We start from the raw sequence: 15272 nt of genomic DNA on the forward strand, positions 1-15272 counted from the left end.
CTTTTAATTTCTATGAATTCAAACAATTTTTTTCTTCCAATTGCAATTTCTGAAAATTAAAAATAGCACTAATTTAAAATAGAATAACAGAAGATATGGTTTATTTGAATATCACGTGTTTAAAACAAAATAACAATAGACTTTAAATAGAATAACATCAATTTGTGTACGAAGTAACACAAAGTTTAACCTAAAATAACACATAACTTGATAACTGAATAACTTAAACTTCTATTGAAAATAACATAAGATATTAAACAAAATAACAACTTAACCCAAAGGTTAAGTAGAATAATAAAGGATACATTAAAATAAAAAAACAACACAAAATTAGGATTTCATTAAAATAACACATGATAAAAATAAAATAACATTAGGCTTAAAACAAAATATCATCACTTATGAAACAAATTAAAAAATGGTGTTTTAGAAAAACGTTAAATAATATCGCCAAAACAAATCTACTTTCACATATTAAAACAACACATGATGATCAACCCAAAATAACATTAGATTTTAAGTACGTAGAATAAAATTAGATATTAAGCAAAATAACATCATTTTAAAGAATAATATTAACAAATTAAAACACATTTTAGAAATATAGATCTGACTTCACAATCAAAATAACATAATATGCAATGCTGAATCACATAAGCCTAGAAACAAAATTGATCAAAATAACAAGAACTTATCTATAATTTTTGTTTTTAAATATGCAATTCTTTCATCTAGTTTTTCATTATCATTTAATTGGTTTACCATACTTGCTTGTTTTAATTGCAAATTTCATGTTATAAATGTACAATTGCGAAATAATTTATAAATAAAATTAAACAAATATTTACTTCCCTTGATATGCATTTCGGTAATTTATGTTGTTTTTGGACATGATCTTGAAGTTGAATTTGGTCTTTAATGGACAAGAAATTTGCAGGATTAGTTCAAATGGAGAGAGAAAGTGAAAGTAGTGGAGTAGAAATGAAATGATTTGATATTTTGTCATCCACCTTTCTTTTATACAAGTATATGGAGTTAGTTTCATGTTATTTGCTTTTCCTAAGTTGTTAATTTGTCAAATTTAGTCTTACATGCTTTAATTTCGTTAACTGCGTTTTTATCCTATTTATTAGATTGGGCTGGGCCCTGGTGGAGTACAATACTAGGTACTCTTGGAGTACCTAATACTAATTGTACCTTAAGAGCAAACACAATAGTTGCGGTTATTTAATTAATTTTTCCATCTTTCACTCCACCTATAACCACTCTTATATCCATTTAATAACCAATGTATCTCAATAATTAACCATAACTTTTTTGTTATATATTTTCTCTTTCCTACTTTTACCCAACCCCACCACATAATCTCTCTCTTAAATACTATCATATACATTTGCCAAGTCTCCAAGGACCCCCGTCAAAAACAAAAGTTGAATATTATTTTAATCAATAACCAAAACTTGTAACTGGTTATTTTCATAACTTGGTTACCACATTTTTTCAACAAATTTTTCTCTCTCTTCATTTTTTCTAAAACTTTTTCACTTTCTCTCTCCCCATAACGAAGCCAATTGGTTAATGGGTGGCTTTGTTCTAAGTGAAAACTAGGGAGGAATACGGGGTACTCCGAATTTTTCAACGTTGTTCAACTCATACTTTCTTCAACTCATGATCAGTCTGGGTCCCTTCACCTAAATCACTCCTCACGCGAAAGCAAACCATTCCAAAGTTTGAAAACCAAAAAAACGAAAACTCCATCACCCGACAATCACCACTCTATGATCCAAAAATGTCATCAATAATCTACCAAATCTTAACCTCCACAACCCTCCTCTCCCTGGGCCTCTACCACCTCATCTCCACCACCCGCAACTTCCTGAAATCCCCACAATCCTTCACCTCCAAACCATTCCACCCACTCCCTCTCTCCTCCTCCCACCTCCGCCTCCTCCCTCTCTACTTCCTCATCACCACCCTCCTCCTCTCCTTCCTCCACTCCCTCCTCTCCTCCTCCCTCCCTGACCCCCTCATCCACGGTCACTCCCCCGTCCACCTCTTCACCTCCCTCCAATCCGCCTCCATCTCCTTCCTCTTCCTCCTCCTCTCCCTCTCTCTCCTCCTCTCCGAATCCACCTCTCTTTTCTCTCTCCTCCCTTCCGACCTCTTCTTCGCTCTCGCCTCCGCCTCCTTCTTCCTCTCCTCCTCCGTCTCCTCCTCTCGCTCCGCTCTTCTCACCTCCGATCTTCAATCCCGTTCCGACTCCATCTCCTCCACCATCTCTCTAATCTCCTCCATTCTCTCCCTCGCTCTTGCCGCCTTTCCCAGGGTGTTCGCCTTTGACGTCGGCCTCGCTGCGTCGGTGTGTTTGCAGGGTTTGTGGGCTCTGCAAACTGGTTTGTCTCTCTATGTGGAGGCGTTTATTCCTGAAGGGTGTCATCCTCTTCTTGATGTTGTTAGTGGGGTTGAAGGGTCGACCAAATGTGAGCTTGAGGAATCTAAGCTTCGTGCGGTTGCGATTCTTGATTTTATGTTTTTGATTCATGTGGGTGTTGTTGTCGTCTTGGTGTTTGTGGTTTATGCTGTGGTTTCTAAGGCTTTGGGTGTTTCTAGAAGATTTGGGGGGTCGTATGAGGTTTTGCCTACTGCTACTGATACTAATCATGTTCAATTGAAGACTTTGACTGGAACTCAGGCTTAATTTGGGTTTTTTTCAAGGTAATTTATGAATTTTTATTTAGGATTTTTGATGTCTTGTTTTTCAAGCTTTTGTGATTTTGCCTTTTGGGATATTCTCTTCCTTTTTGTTGTTGTTTTAATGTTTTTATTGGCTTTGTTGTTAAGTTTTGCATCTGCTTTTGATTTGCTAAATGGCTGTTGTTTTTATGATTGATTTGATGATGGGATGTTATCTGTAGAATTAAGTCAACTCCCAGAAATAAGCAGAATTATATGGTTTCAAAAACTTGTTTATTGGAAGCGTGATTGATTGTCATTGATTTTAGGATATTGATGACATTGCAACTACTTCCCAATTCCCAATTTCCCATGTCTGTCAATGCGATAAGAGCTCTTTGTTAGAAGGCTAAAAATGAGCTAGTGATGAACTTATAAGTTAGATCTGTTTCATACGAGTACATGTGATCGATAATAAACTCAATTCAATGCTACTATGAGTGGCTTAACACATTGACCAGTTCTTTTTGCTGGAATGAACTGTATTTTTGAAGGGAGCAAAGATGTAAGAAGAGACGCTGTTAGAATAGACTCTTGAATGATGAGCTATAATTGCCCCTTGGACTCCTAGGAATTGCAGGCATTGAGTAAATTAAGCAAACACTAAAACTTTAGACTATGTTTTTGAAAAAGGGAAAAACTATGAAGCTTCTTGAAAGCCAAAATCTCCAAGAATATATTCAAATGATGGATCCATTATCCATAGGGTAACTTTCAAATGGTTGGCTGTAGGTGAGGACTTTCTGTTGCTTGGCTCCAGCACATCCTATAGTTGAAGAAGGAAAGTGGAGATAAACATTATAAGATAAAAAGTAAGATATGTTGATAGCCTCTGTTTGACGGGGGTGCATTTTTTGTGGTTTGCTCTTCTTTGGTTATGCTTCTTGTAGATTCTCGTAAAGCATCGTTATCAGGGATCAGCATAACTTTCCCATCTGATTCAACTAGAGTTGCTTCAAAAATGTTAATAGACGTAGACTTGGAAAATTCACTTGAGATAATGATTTTGATGGTATGAAGTTTTACTTAGGCAGGCATTTGTCACTGCTTTTGGTTCAATGTAGGCATTTGTCACTGCTTTTGGTTCAATGTAAGGAAACTGTTCATAATGTGATAGATGTCAGAATGATGTTTGTCTATTTGTAGGGGCTTTGTTTTAAAAATTATCTTAAAATGTCAACAGTAGTTGTACTATCATGCTTATTACTTAGTGTCGCCATATGCAGCCAAAATTTAATATTTACCCAATGGATCCATCATTAAAATTTATCCTTAATCTTATGGTGAATCCTAAATCATCAATCTGATTGACCGATGGGCCAGCTGTGTTCAATGCATAATAGGCTATCCGATTTATTGTGATACTCCTAGTTACAAATGTGTGAAGAAGCAACTATTGGGTTTTAGTTAGAGGATCTACTTCTACACTCCTAGCTGGCTAGCCCTTGCCACTAACAGCAACCACCTCTACCACCTTTAAAATAAAAAGTAAAAAATGCTGACATGCATCATCTGCCCAAAGTAATAAAACAGGCTTATAGATTTTATCAACTCCAATTATTTCATCCTCCCTTTCCAAGTGCAATAGTCCTAAAGAATTCCCCAAGTAGGCCAAATATATAACTTGATAATTAAAAATGTAATTGTCTTTCGCTTCATGATAAAAATGAAATTGTTTCACTTCATGAACTATTCTGAGTTTTTTTAACAGAAATTAATTCATACGAAGTACATGCCTTTTTCATGAAGCTGGACCGTCAATATACATTAATCGTAGTCTTTACTAGCAGCTCCACCTATTAGAGATTGCTTCATCTTTTGGCTTTGTTTTGGGATGAGCAATTTTCCAATGCCCTGTATATATTGATTTATCTTTGTTGATAGATATCACCAAGCATAGTAGTATATCGTCACTACTTTCACTTATATTGTCATAGTGTTATTACAATGAGAAATGAGATTTCTCCAACCTGAAATGGACCTTTCATAGTAAATACCACTTTGTCAAATACGAAGTATATTAGCAAACAAAATCATTTTTATCTGTATTCACCTTTGAATAATTGTCATAATCCATTTCAGCCCTACTGTTAGTTGTGGAAGTATGGTAATATCCTTGTGTGTTTTTGGAATGATCAAATTATTTCTCAATTGCAAGTGATGTGATCCATGTTTCTGTTCAGTCACATGTTTTACCTTTTTACAATAGTAGTGGGGCCTTTCCTAAGATTTTGTTTTTGAGTAGTGCAAGGAATTTCCTTACATGGCATCTTTTAGCTGCCTTTAGACTTAGTGAGGAAACTGCATTAACATTGTTGTAAATGCAGCTAAATGTTGTGCGCTTAAGTTTCTGAACAACTTGTATACATACTGCTGATTGTGTGAATAGTTAAACCAAAATGCTTCATTAAAAAAAATGGCTATGAAACTACAACTTTTGCTCCTGTTGTTTATGACTGTTTGCGTTGGAACAAAGGTGATACAGAAATTTTAACTTCTTGTTGTCTTCTTCCTCGTAAAAGGTCAAACATGTGTCACCATCTTTGGTGCATTCTTGGCTTTGCTAACTTTAGATATGTTTTATTTTGTGATTAGCTATTATATGATTAATATGGAGAAAGCTCTTCTTGGTGTCTTCTTAAGTTATATAGTGTAACTTGATAGAAAGATTGTACAAGTACATACTGTGTTGGTTTACAAACTCTAATTTTTTGATGATTTTGAGTGGTAAATTTATTTGCACTTATGTAATAATCAGTTTTAATTGATTTTAATTCTCATAAAAAAAATAGCTACACTACTAAGTATGATACCATTTGTGGGTCACCATCTCTAGAAGTGCCTGGTACATTTACTAAAAATTTGATCATTCAAAGCTTTCCGTGAATGTGTCTAATATTGTTTGTGGTTTTGTGTTGTGTTGATCCTAAATAGTTGAAACTGTTATTCTTGCCAAGCCCATTCCATAGTACTGTCATTGAATACTTCTAATGTCTAGATCTATACACTAAATATTCTTAGCTATGCTATAAATTTGTATATATTCTTGCAAGATACTTGGAATATATATTAATTTTCTGGTGAAAGGGACAATGTGCATGACATTTAGGAGAGTCAATAAGGTAGAAAACAGGCCACAAGGCCTACAAATACAGTAGGCACCATGTACCAGATCTTGTGCATTTTGCAGTTTGCCATATCTTTGCTTCAGATCTAACTCTTTCACAATTTTATATGTTATTCAGGTTGGTATATCTTGTGCAATAGTTCGAGTTAACAGATCATCATTTGTGGGGGATTGATTATTGTGTATATGAAGTCCCCTAGATGCAAGCACATCTACTACAGTTCTTTGTTTGCTGAGCAGCAGGGGAAACACCTCAACCGGTGGCCATGGAAATATATAAAAGAAAAGAATGGTGCTGTGTACTTTTGAAAGTGGATTGTTATCTGCCTCTCTTATGCTAACTTGGAGCATAATAGCATATGTACAATTTTCAGCAAAGCTGTGTAGTCTGCTTGGAAAACAAAATTTTGTTGAAATTTCTATCATAGAATTGGGGTGCTTAAATTAGGCATTTTGATTAAATTCTCATTGATCAGTGCCCAGTTTTAATGTCCTACTCTAATCTATTACATTTGAAGCATGTTTTTCTCGAGTCTTAAAATTCTATTCCCAACTCTTATGAATAGAGTAATCTGAATCCAGAAGACATTCATCCTTTCCCTTGATTTTCCCCCTAGTGGCAACCAACGCACCATTATCACTATCGGTGTCAATAAAGCTAACATTGGCAATAGTTTGAGGTTCCTTGCCCTCTGTGTTCTTAGCATCACCATTCACAGATTGTCTATTTTGTCATTTCCAACACTCTAATTTAATGAGGCTGTTTATGCGTCAATAATTGCAAGTCTTGTTACGGTTAGGGTTTGGTTTTTTAACTTAGACCAAATATTGTTCTTGACTCGTTCTTCCCCCATTTGTCCATTACCATTACTATTAGAACTCTTTTTAAAGTTTCTACCTCTCACAAACAAACCATCATCGGGGTTATTATTTGATTTAGAAAATAAATGATTGTTTATATTAAGTCCCTTTGGGTCAACACGGAAAGCTAATGAACGCAAAATACTTGATAGTTTCAAAATGAGCTCCATCCACTCAAAAATACTCAATATGTACATTACCACCTCCTTCTTACAAAATGTTCACTCATAATGAGCTCCATCCACTTTTGGGGAGATTGAAGCTTGTATTACTCCTTTAATGGAGGAAGAACTACAATGGAGAAATTCTCAAGGAAATGAGAAAGATGGTTGGTGTTCTTAGTAAGCTAGGTTTTAGATTTATATCTCACTTGCGTTTCTCTCTCATACTCTTAAAAGACTATGCAAAGTGTATTTTTAGTTCTTGAAAACAAGGTAGGTTTAGGCGAACCTACCCTTGAGCAAACCACCAATGGTTCGAGCAAACCTCACTCTTAAGTTCAGGCTAACATTTACACGGAAGTGTCTAGATGGTTTGTTCAATATGTTTGGGCAAACCTTCTATGGGCTTGGGTAAACTTTTGCTTAGAAGAACAACTTTTCATAAAACTATAACTTTCTAATTTCTTATCGAAAATGGACTTATGACCACTCGTTGGAAATCTCTTAAAACAAGCTATCACTTTCAATTAGAATCAATTCAATATTACTTCTAGATTTTGAGATATGATCATTTAAAGTCAGCCCTTTACTAAGCTTCTCTTCTTCAAGCTCCAAATACCATAATACCAAACATGCATCAACATGGAGCATTCGAGGCACAAATAACAAAACCTATGGCAAAAGGATATGTAAAACTTGTTTCAAATTTCTATGTAGTAAAACTGCAAAAGTAGTTAAGCATCTTACTTCAACGAGTTAGAAAAGCATAAGAAATTTGTACTAAACCAATATACAGCATTTAAAACTAACTTTTGAGATAGAGCTGATATACAATATACTAATAGAGATACAACCTTTGAGTACCATTTGAAACAGCAGCTATGAATTCATGTGTTGCCAATAAGCTAAATTTTCTTTTGTTGGGGGAGAAACATTGTAGTGTTTGCCTTTGGTTACTTGTCCCATAAATCAAAAAATATATAATGGGCAAGAGCAAGAATCTACTATAGAAAACTCGCTGATGGTAGCTTTAAACCATCATGGCTTAATCGGAGCCATTCCCTAACAGTCATCAATATGAGCCCAACCAAGCATGATCTATTATTCCAACAAAATGCTCCGCAATTCATAAACAAATTGGCCTACTTTTTTACTGCTCAGCCATTTAGCCACTGTCGAAAGTATGATTGCTGTTTTTCCCGGTTAGCAGGATTACCAATGTTCACCGTCGGAATTATTTTGTTGGGCCTAAGAAACTGAAATACAGCAATAACTAAGTAGTAGCGTAAACAAACGTATTTGCAAAATAACTTTTCAACAGTAGCAAGGATTTGAATCAAACCTGAACAAATTCTTGCAGTTCAGTAAAACTGGAGTGCTCACTGTAGGGAACTCCTGCACAGTAAAAGGAGAGAACTAAATTAAGCAGATATAATTTTCAAATAGTCAAAGTACTAATTGACTGGAAATTCTTTCTATATTACCATAAATTTGGATGTTTCCTCGTGAATTGGGTTTGATTAGATCCAACTGACTACCGACAGACTCCGAGAATGTCCAGCCTATAACTCGGTAAGCATGTACAGTTAATACTTTCATAGATTCAAGAAAAAATAGAGAACAGCAGTTTGCAGCATTCAGCAAGACTACCTGTTGGCCGAAATGCCACGACTGCATTGAACTGATCCTGGTATGTCTTCAAGTAGTTCTTAAGGGTCTTGCCCATAAATCAAAAGGAAATAAGAGATTGTGAAATATGAATGTAAGTTCCATAGAGATAAAACTTAAAATGTTTTTAATGGAAGGTCCACATTCAGATTAACACCTCATGTTTTAACGATGAAATAGGCAGAACATGAAGAGGAGTATCCTTCCCGTTGGTGCAGAGATTTTTGGAAAGGTGAGGCCAGTCAAAGGACTGCAAAATTCTTCTCCTTGACGCATTTGCATATATCTTGACCTAAAGTCAACATGAAATAAAGTCAGGAAACTACAACATAGAAATCATCTTAACAATACTATAAGGCAAGTCTTATTAGTAGAGACAGACTTTAGAAAAGAACTGATCCGGGATAAATTAAAGTAGGATTCTATGAGCTGTCTCCATTGAATAAAAGATACAAAGTTCTAGAATTTTGAAACTGTTACTTTCACTACTTATTGCTACAACTCATCCTTCACAGGGTGTCATCAGAAACACTCTTTCCATCAAAGTTAAAATCCCATAAACAAAACCCACCTCTGTAAGCCTATCACATAATTCATTTATAGTCTTAGGGATTTGTTAAGGGGAAAATTGAATCTGTTATATATGCATTATAATAATTGAAGCAAGATGAAGACAATAAGAGATGTTTCATCATCTACTTTGTACAAGCTATCTTAATTCTCAAATGGGTAAGTTATCGCACTTTAGATTGTAATTTCTTGTAATCATGATAGCAATCAACTTTCTTACTGCATTATATGCTATATTGCCTCTGATTCCATATAACTGATTACCAAGCAACCTGCTATATTATTTACTTCAGTTGAAGGCCATGATGATCATCAAATTGTTTTAGCATCCGCATTATATGCTTAAAGAAGGCCATGTTTTAGTATCTACATTATATGATAATTGCTAATGACTACTGCACCCATCAATTTAGTATATGCAGCCCTTATATATTCTCTAAAACAAAAGGAAAAAATGCTATTCCAAATAAAGTGTCCAAGTCCTACAGCTTTTACACTCTGAGACACCACTGGAAGTCCTCAGACTTTAGCGGCTCTTGAATACAATGTGTTAGAACTCTTTTTTTCAAAAAAAATTGGACCGACTCAGCTGAAAAATAAGACAGGAGAACAAACAAGATAAACATAGCGGTAGCAAAAGGACTTTTTGTTCTCTAATGTTCACTATGCACTTGAAACATACTGCATTTACAGCAGTGTCACAGTAGCCATTCCGATTTTTTTGGGGTGAACTGTCATCATATTTCTATTGTAAATTCATGGATTCATCAAATCTATTTCTATTGCATAGTCATGAAACTTATAAGCCAGTTCCGGTTGAAAAAAGCTTTTGGGGGACATTTTGTTTTACATGCAGTAGCAGGTTAAGAGGTAAAGAGTAGTGTGTGTACACTTTACTTCAGTAAAACACAGGGGTACAAGACTAAAAGATATAACACAATTGAATGTTAAGGAAAAAGGAGATAAAAGGTAGTGGCACACATGTTTTATCAAATACAAGTATTTTACAAACTATCATGATCACTACATTATTTTACCAAAAATGAAGCCATATTTTATAACGTGAGATAATGTCATAATCCCTATTCATAGCTACTGACAGCTAATAAAACTATCCATCTTACATCAAAATGAAGGAAAATGATTATGTATATGGAATCACCAAATAGTAAGGTCAAAGAAATACCTTTATTGCCTCTGAAATGGCAATATATACACACTCTTTCCCAATACTATATGCCCCAACTACAATGAGGGTCTTTGGTTGCATTTTGAGATAGGTCTTAGTAGTCCTTACAACAAAGCTCATCACTTCTTCTTTTGAAGGAAACCTGCAATGCTCATATATGTAAGATATTGCAAACTGCAGAATATAAGAAATCTAACGGGCACACATATTACCTGTAGTTTGGGTTGCAATAAGTTGTATCTAGGTAAATTACATTGACTTTGTTATTTACAAGAAGGGGATAGGTTTGCATGCGTTTACAAGCTCTGAAATCTCCTGTGTGTAAAAAACGCTGTCCATCTGAAAGATGGAAGTAAATTAAGGCAGCACCTGGGCAGTGATTGGCTTCTAACAGTGTCACTTTGACACCATCTATTAGGTGTTCAACATCCAACTCCAAAGGGCGTATGTATCTGTTCCCATAACAATGCAAAACACACTATAGACAATAAATGATACATCCATATTATATGAGTATGTATAGCAAAATGAAGGCAAGACCTTAACAGACTCGTATATAAGTGAGTCACGGTAGGAGTCCTTACGATGGATTAACATAGAGACACATTCTAACCAGGCGAGCAGTGATAGAGGTGCAATAGATGGGGCCGTGTGACCATCCCTTGCTTAACTCACCATAATGATCAGCATGAAAATGACTTAGAAAATAAGAGGAGCAGCCTTTAACAGCACCATATCGAAATGCGTCCACAGTAGAGGGAGTACCTGGAAGATGATGGACAACCTGTTAAAACATAGCCTATTGACGTACTGGAGAATGATCGATTGAAAAACTGTAATTTATTAAAAAGAGTTTAAGGCTAGTGACACCCTGACTCACACAACCACAGATCTGAGCACATCAAAGCAAGTTAATGACAACACCTTCTTCCCTACTCAGTTCAATCCTAAGCTGTATGCTATGGATGTTAATGGGATTCTTTATTTTGTTCTTTTGTTTGTTTCTCTAACCTTCATCCAAGTCATCTTTTTTCTTTTTTAATTCCTATCACTAGTTCCTTTTATCCTCCGAGTTCTTTCAACTCCATTCTTTATTTTATATGAAACAACAGGTAGGACTAGGATTACTTCTCATCATTTGCATCCGAACCAATAAATAACATTAGCAAAGATGTGATAATTTTTTATAAATTCCAATTCCTTATTGCCTAAAAATTTATTTACACTCCAATTGACTGTAACTAACTCAAGAAGATGGAAGTTCTAAGCTGTGTTTGGCAGTGTTACCCTATAACATTAAAGATGTATTTTTGTAAAAAAAAAAAAAAAAAAAAAAAAAAGATGTAACAGAAAATGAAGGGTAACCGGGCAAGACATAGCAGGGAGGAGGAAACTAAGGCATACGACGGAAAATGCAACATACCATCTCCAAGTAAGGAAAATCTTTTCCACTTAGGAGTTAGGAAATTTAATATCAGATCACGAAAATTATTTGTTCTTCACAAACCAATTAAGGAAAATGAGAACATTATAACTAGTTAAACTCGAAAACTGACTTTCCCTTGCAACCAAACACAGCCCGAGTTCACAATAAGACAGGACCTATTTGCTCTATCTATAGTACCAAAAACACCTATCACTTGGTTGCTTCATTCCAATAAAGGTTCCAACCCCTAGCCCTCACAAACTTCAGCAGCACAATTCCCGAAACAAGAATGATCAGACCCTCATTTCCACACCCACACACTATCATTATCATTTGAATAAGAAATTCCAATATGATTTAGACAAGATCACAACCCAAAGGACAATAACTGATTCAAAATTCTTCTAGAACAATTCTAGCAGTTTCAGCATAATCACAATTATCCACACATTCTCAAGCTGAAAATGAATAGTATTGCTATCTTTATATTACTATTATAGAACTCAAAATTGGAAGTAATCAATTGCATCCAATCAAACAATTCAAACACTAATATAAAGTAACGAATTTTTTTTTTAAAAAAAAGGGAGCTGATAACCTGGAATCTTCTTATAGAAAGGGCAAGACCTGGCATTTCCTTGTACCATGAATGATTTCCTTTTCTGAGAAGCCTTTGAATCGATTCCGAAAGCTCGATTTCCAGCACGAAAAGGGTCAGGTGGAACACAAGGAGGGCTTAAATGTGTATCAGTTTTCATTTCAGGAAGAACACCAATGTGGGTTTCATTCTTTTTATCGTTATTCTTCTCATTTTCCATCTTTTCATGCTTTTCTGGTTTAAGCCCCCACATTTGAAAAAGGTTTTTTTGCTTCAATTTCTTTGAATTCAAAGGCAAATCAACTCGCAATTTCAAGCTAGACCAATCAGACCCACTTCGATAGAAATCGGCAGCAAAGCTCCCGTCTTTCGAACCCGAACTTGGACTCGAACTCGAACACCCAATTGAATTTTCATTGAGTAAATCACAATCAACTTTGCGGGGTTGTTGTTCTTCAAATTGTTCGTTGAATTGAGGTTGTGGGAATCCATTTTCGTCTAGAGAAATTGAGGATTCATCATAAAATTCAGAATTGGGATCTTGGTAAAAGAGATATGAATCAGAAAATGCATCATTTTCTTCGAATTGGTTGGCTGATTCAAGCATAATTATGTTGTTCTGTGAATTGTGACCCCAAAAATCCCAGTTTTCTTTGAGAATTGATATGAATTGGTGGGCTTGTTATTACAGCGGTAGTTGGGTTTGAAGTTTGAAGTGGTGTTATTGTTTTATTGAGTTCAAAGGATTAATCGTCGCGGGAAATCTTTGTTAATTTTGGGTCGGTTGGCCTCTTCATATACCACTTATTTTGGGATATGTAATAAAAAGAGAAAAAAATTGACTCTACATATGTGCCCGTGCTAATGCACGGTTAATAACTAATAATGGAATATAAAAAAAGAGTATATTTCAATAACGCTATTACTCTTGCGTATGTAAATTGATTTTGGTATAACAATTGTAATATTAAAAAAAACACTAAATAAATTATAAACAGAAAGTTAATCAAAATAACAATTGCTATATCCAAAAACAAAACCAGTAAAGATAGGAGATTGAAATAGTCTGCTTCACCTATAAAATAAAATATAACACGATATGAAGTATTTAAAATAAAAAAGAACCCACTAAATCATCGATCAACACAACCCAAAATATCAAATTTTTAAAGTTATTTTATGTTTTCGTTCCTCTCTACAAAAACCTTATTATATGATTAAGCCTTTTTTTTTTAATAAAATTCTCGATGTACCTAGAGCTGTCAAAAGCTAACCCGGCCTGAAAAACCGACCCAAACCCGATTATTAACCGACCCGTTTGAACCCGGAAAAATGGTGACCCGAACCCGATAATCCGATATGACCCGACCCTAAACCAACTCTAGACCCTAATTACCCTGAGAATTTGAGACTCGAACCCGAACATGAACCAATCTGGAGATGACCTGACCTAAATATAACCCGTAAATTGTTGACCTGAACCTAAATTGACTTAAACCCGTTTTAACCCGTCAAAACCCGAATGCAACCCGACTTGTTACTAACCCAACCTGAATTTAACCTGATTTGTTACTAAACCAACCCGAATTTAAGTCGACATGTTATTAACCCGACCCAAATTTTACCCGACCTATTACTAACTCGACCCGATACTCTACCCAATCTATTGCTAACCCGATTCGAAATCAACATGACTTGTTATTGACCCGATCGACCCAAATTCAACTCGAATTGTTCCTAACCCATTTCGAACTCAACCTAACTTGCTATTGACCTAATCTAATTTCAAATCACATTAAATTCAATGTAGACCACCTTATTAATATTGATCAAAGTATAGTTATATAGTTACGTTGTTACTGGCTTTTTTTTTTTATGAACTCATTACGTATAGCTTACCAAAACTTATTCGAACTAATTAGCTCGAATTTGAACTTTTCTGAAATTATTTCTCTTACAATAAATGAAAAAATCGATAATGATTAAACGTAAACATCATTACATGAATTGTTAACAAACCGACCCAAAAAATGTACCCGAACCGAATATGACCTGACCTGAAATCAACCCGAAACCAAGATTAACCTAATATTTGTGACACGAACCCGAACATGACCCGACTTAGAAATGACCCGATCTGATTGTAACCCGCAAATTATTGACTTGAACCGAACCCAACTTGAACCCGAGAATGACCCGACTTGGAATTGACCCGACTTGATTATAACCCGCAAATTTTTTTACTTGAACCGAACTGGACTCGAAGCCGAGTATGACCCAACATGATTGTAACCCGCAAATTATTGACTTCAACCGAACTCGACTCGAACTTGAGAATGACCCTAACTCATTTTAACTCGTGAAAACCCAAATTAAACCCGACCTATTATTCACCCGACCCGAATGTAACCCAACCTGTTATTGACCTGACCCAAACTCGATAAGATGTATGACCCGACGTGATCCGACTCAAGCATGACTCAACCTGAACCCGACACGCATAGGTTACGACATTAACTCGATTTGACCCGACCCAAGTTAACTAGACCTACACTTACCTGACCCAAACCCGACCCGTTTACCCGAATTGACAGCTTTAGATGTACCTTTACATTAGCAATTATTTTTTTTTCCCAAATTTTAAACAAAACCGCTAATTAAAATAGTGTTTTCATATAATTAAATGAGTGAAAAATTAAACTGCTAATGTAATATTTTTATGGAAAGCGGTCGTTATTACACAATACAAAAGTAAAGAATTTAATTGATCAGCAAATATCATCTTCATAAAGCCAAATTTCAGAAATAAATTTAATAAGCATGGTGAGGGAATAAACAAATCAAACGCAACAATCATATGATTATGCTATATAAAAACTAAAATAGATCAAAGCCTATAAAATTAATAAATTCAGTATACTAAACTCTATATATTTATG

At 35.1% G+C, this 15272-nt stretch overlaps 2 protein-coding genes across 2 annotated transcripts; one reads left to right on the forward strand and one right to left on the reverse strand.

The window, feature by feature from the left end:
- The first annotated feature begins 1514 nt into the window (after positions 1-1514).
- LOC145563964 (uncharacterized) lies at positions 1515-6392 on the forward strand. The gene is made up of 2 exons (XM_081624343.1): positions 1515-2715; positions 5979-6392. Exon 1 carries the CDS (start codon positions 1790-1792, stop codon positions 2696-2698), a length of 909 nt encoding a protein of 302 aa, XP_081480469.1. The 5' UTR covers positions 1515-1789; the 3' UTR covers positions 2699-2715; positions 5979-6392.
- Positions 6393-7671: 1279 nt separating this feature from the next.
- Positions 7672-13079, reverse strand: LOC145563965 (DNA cross-link repair protein SNM1-like). Its single transcript, XM_081624344.1, has 9 exons — positions 12334-13079; positions 10894-11074; positions 10522-10761; positions 10307-10451; positions 8708-8842; positions 8533-8599; positions 8367-8444; positions 8225-8277; positions 7672-8138 (listed from the first exon to the last, which is right to left on the reverse strand). Exons 1-9 carry the CDS (start codon positions 12938-12940, stop codon positions 8040-8042), a joined length of 1605 nt encoding a protein of 534 aa, XP_081480470.1. The 5' UTR covers positions 12941-13079; the 3' UTR covers positions 7672-8039.
- Between the last annotated feature and the right edge of the window lie 2193 nt (positions 13080-15272).

The sequence above is a fragment of the Chenopodium album genome, chromosome 10 (assembly GCF_948465745.1).
Source record: "Chenopodium album chromosome 10, dcCheAlbu1.1, whole genome shotgun sequence".
NCBI classification, from domain to species: Eukaryota; Viridiplantae; Streptophyta; class Magnoliopsida; order Caryophyllales; family Amaranthaceae; genus Chenopodium; species Chenopodium album.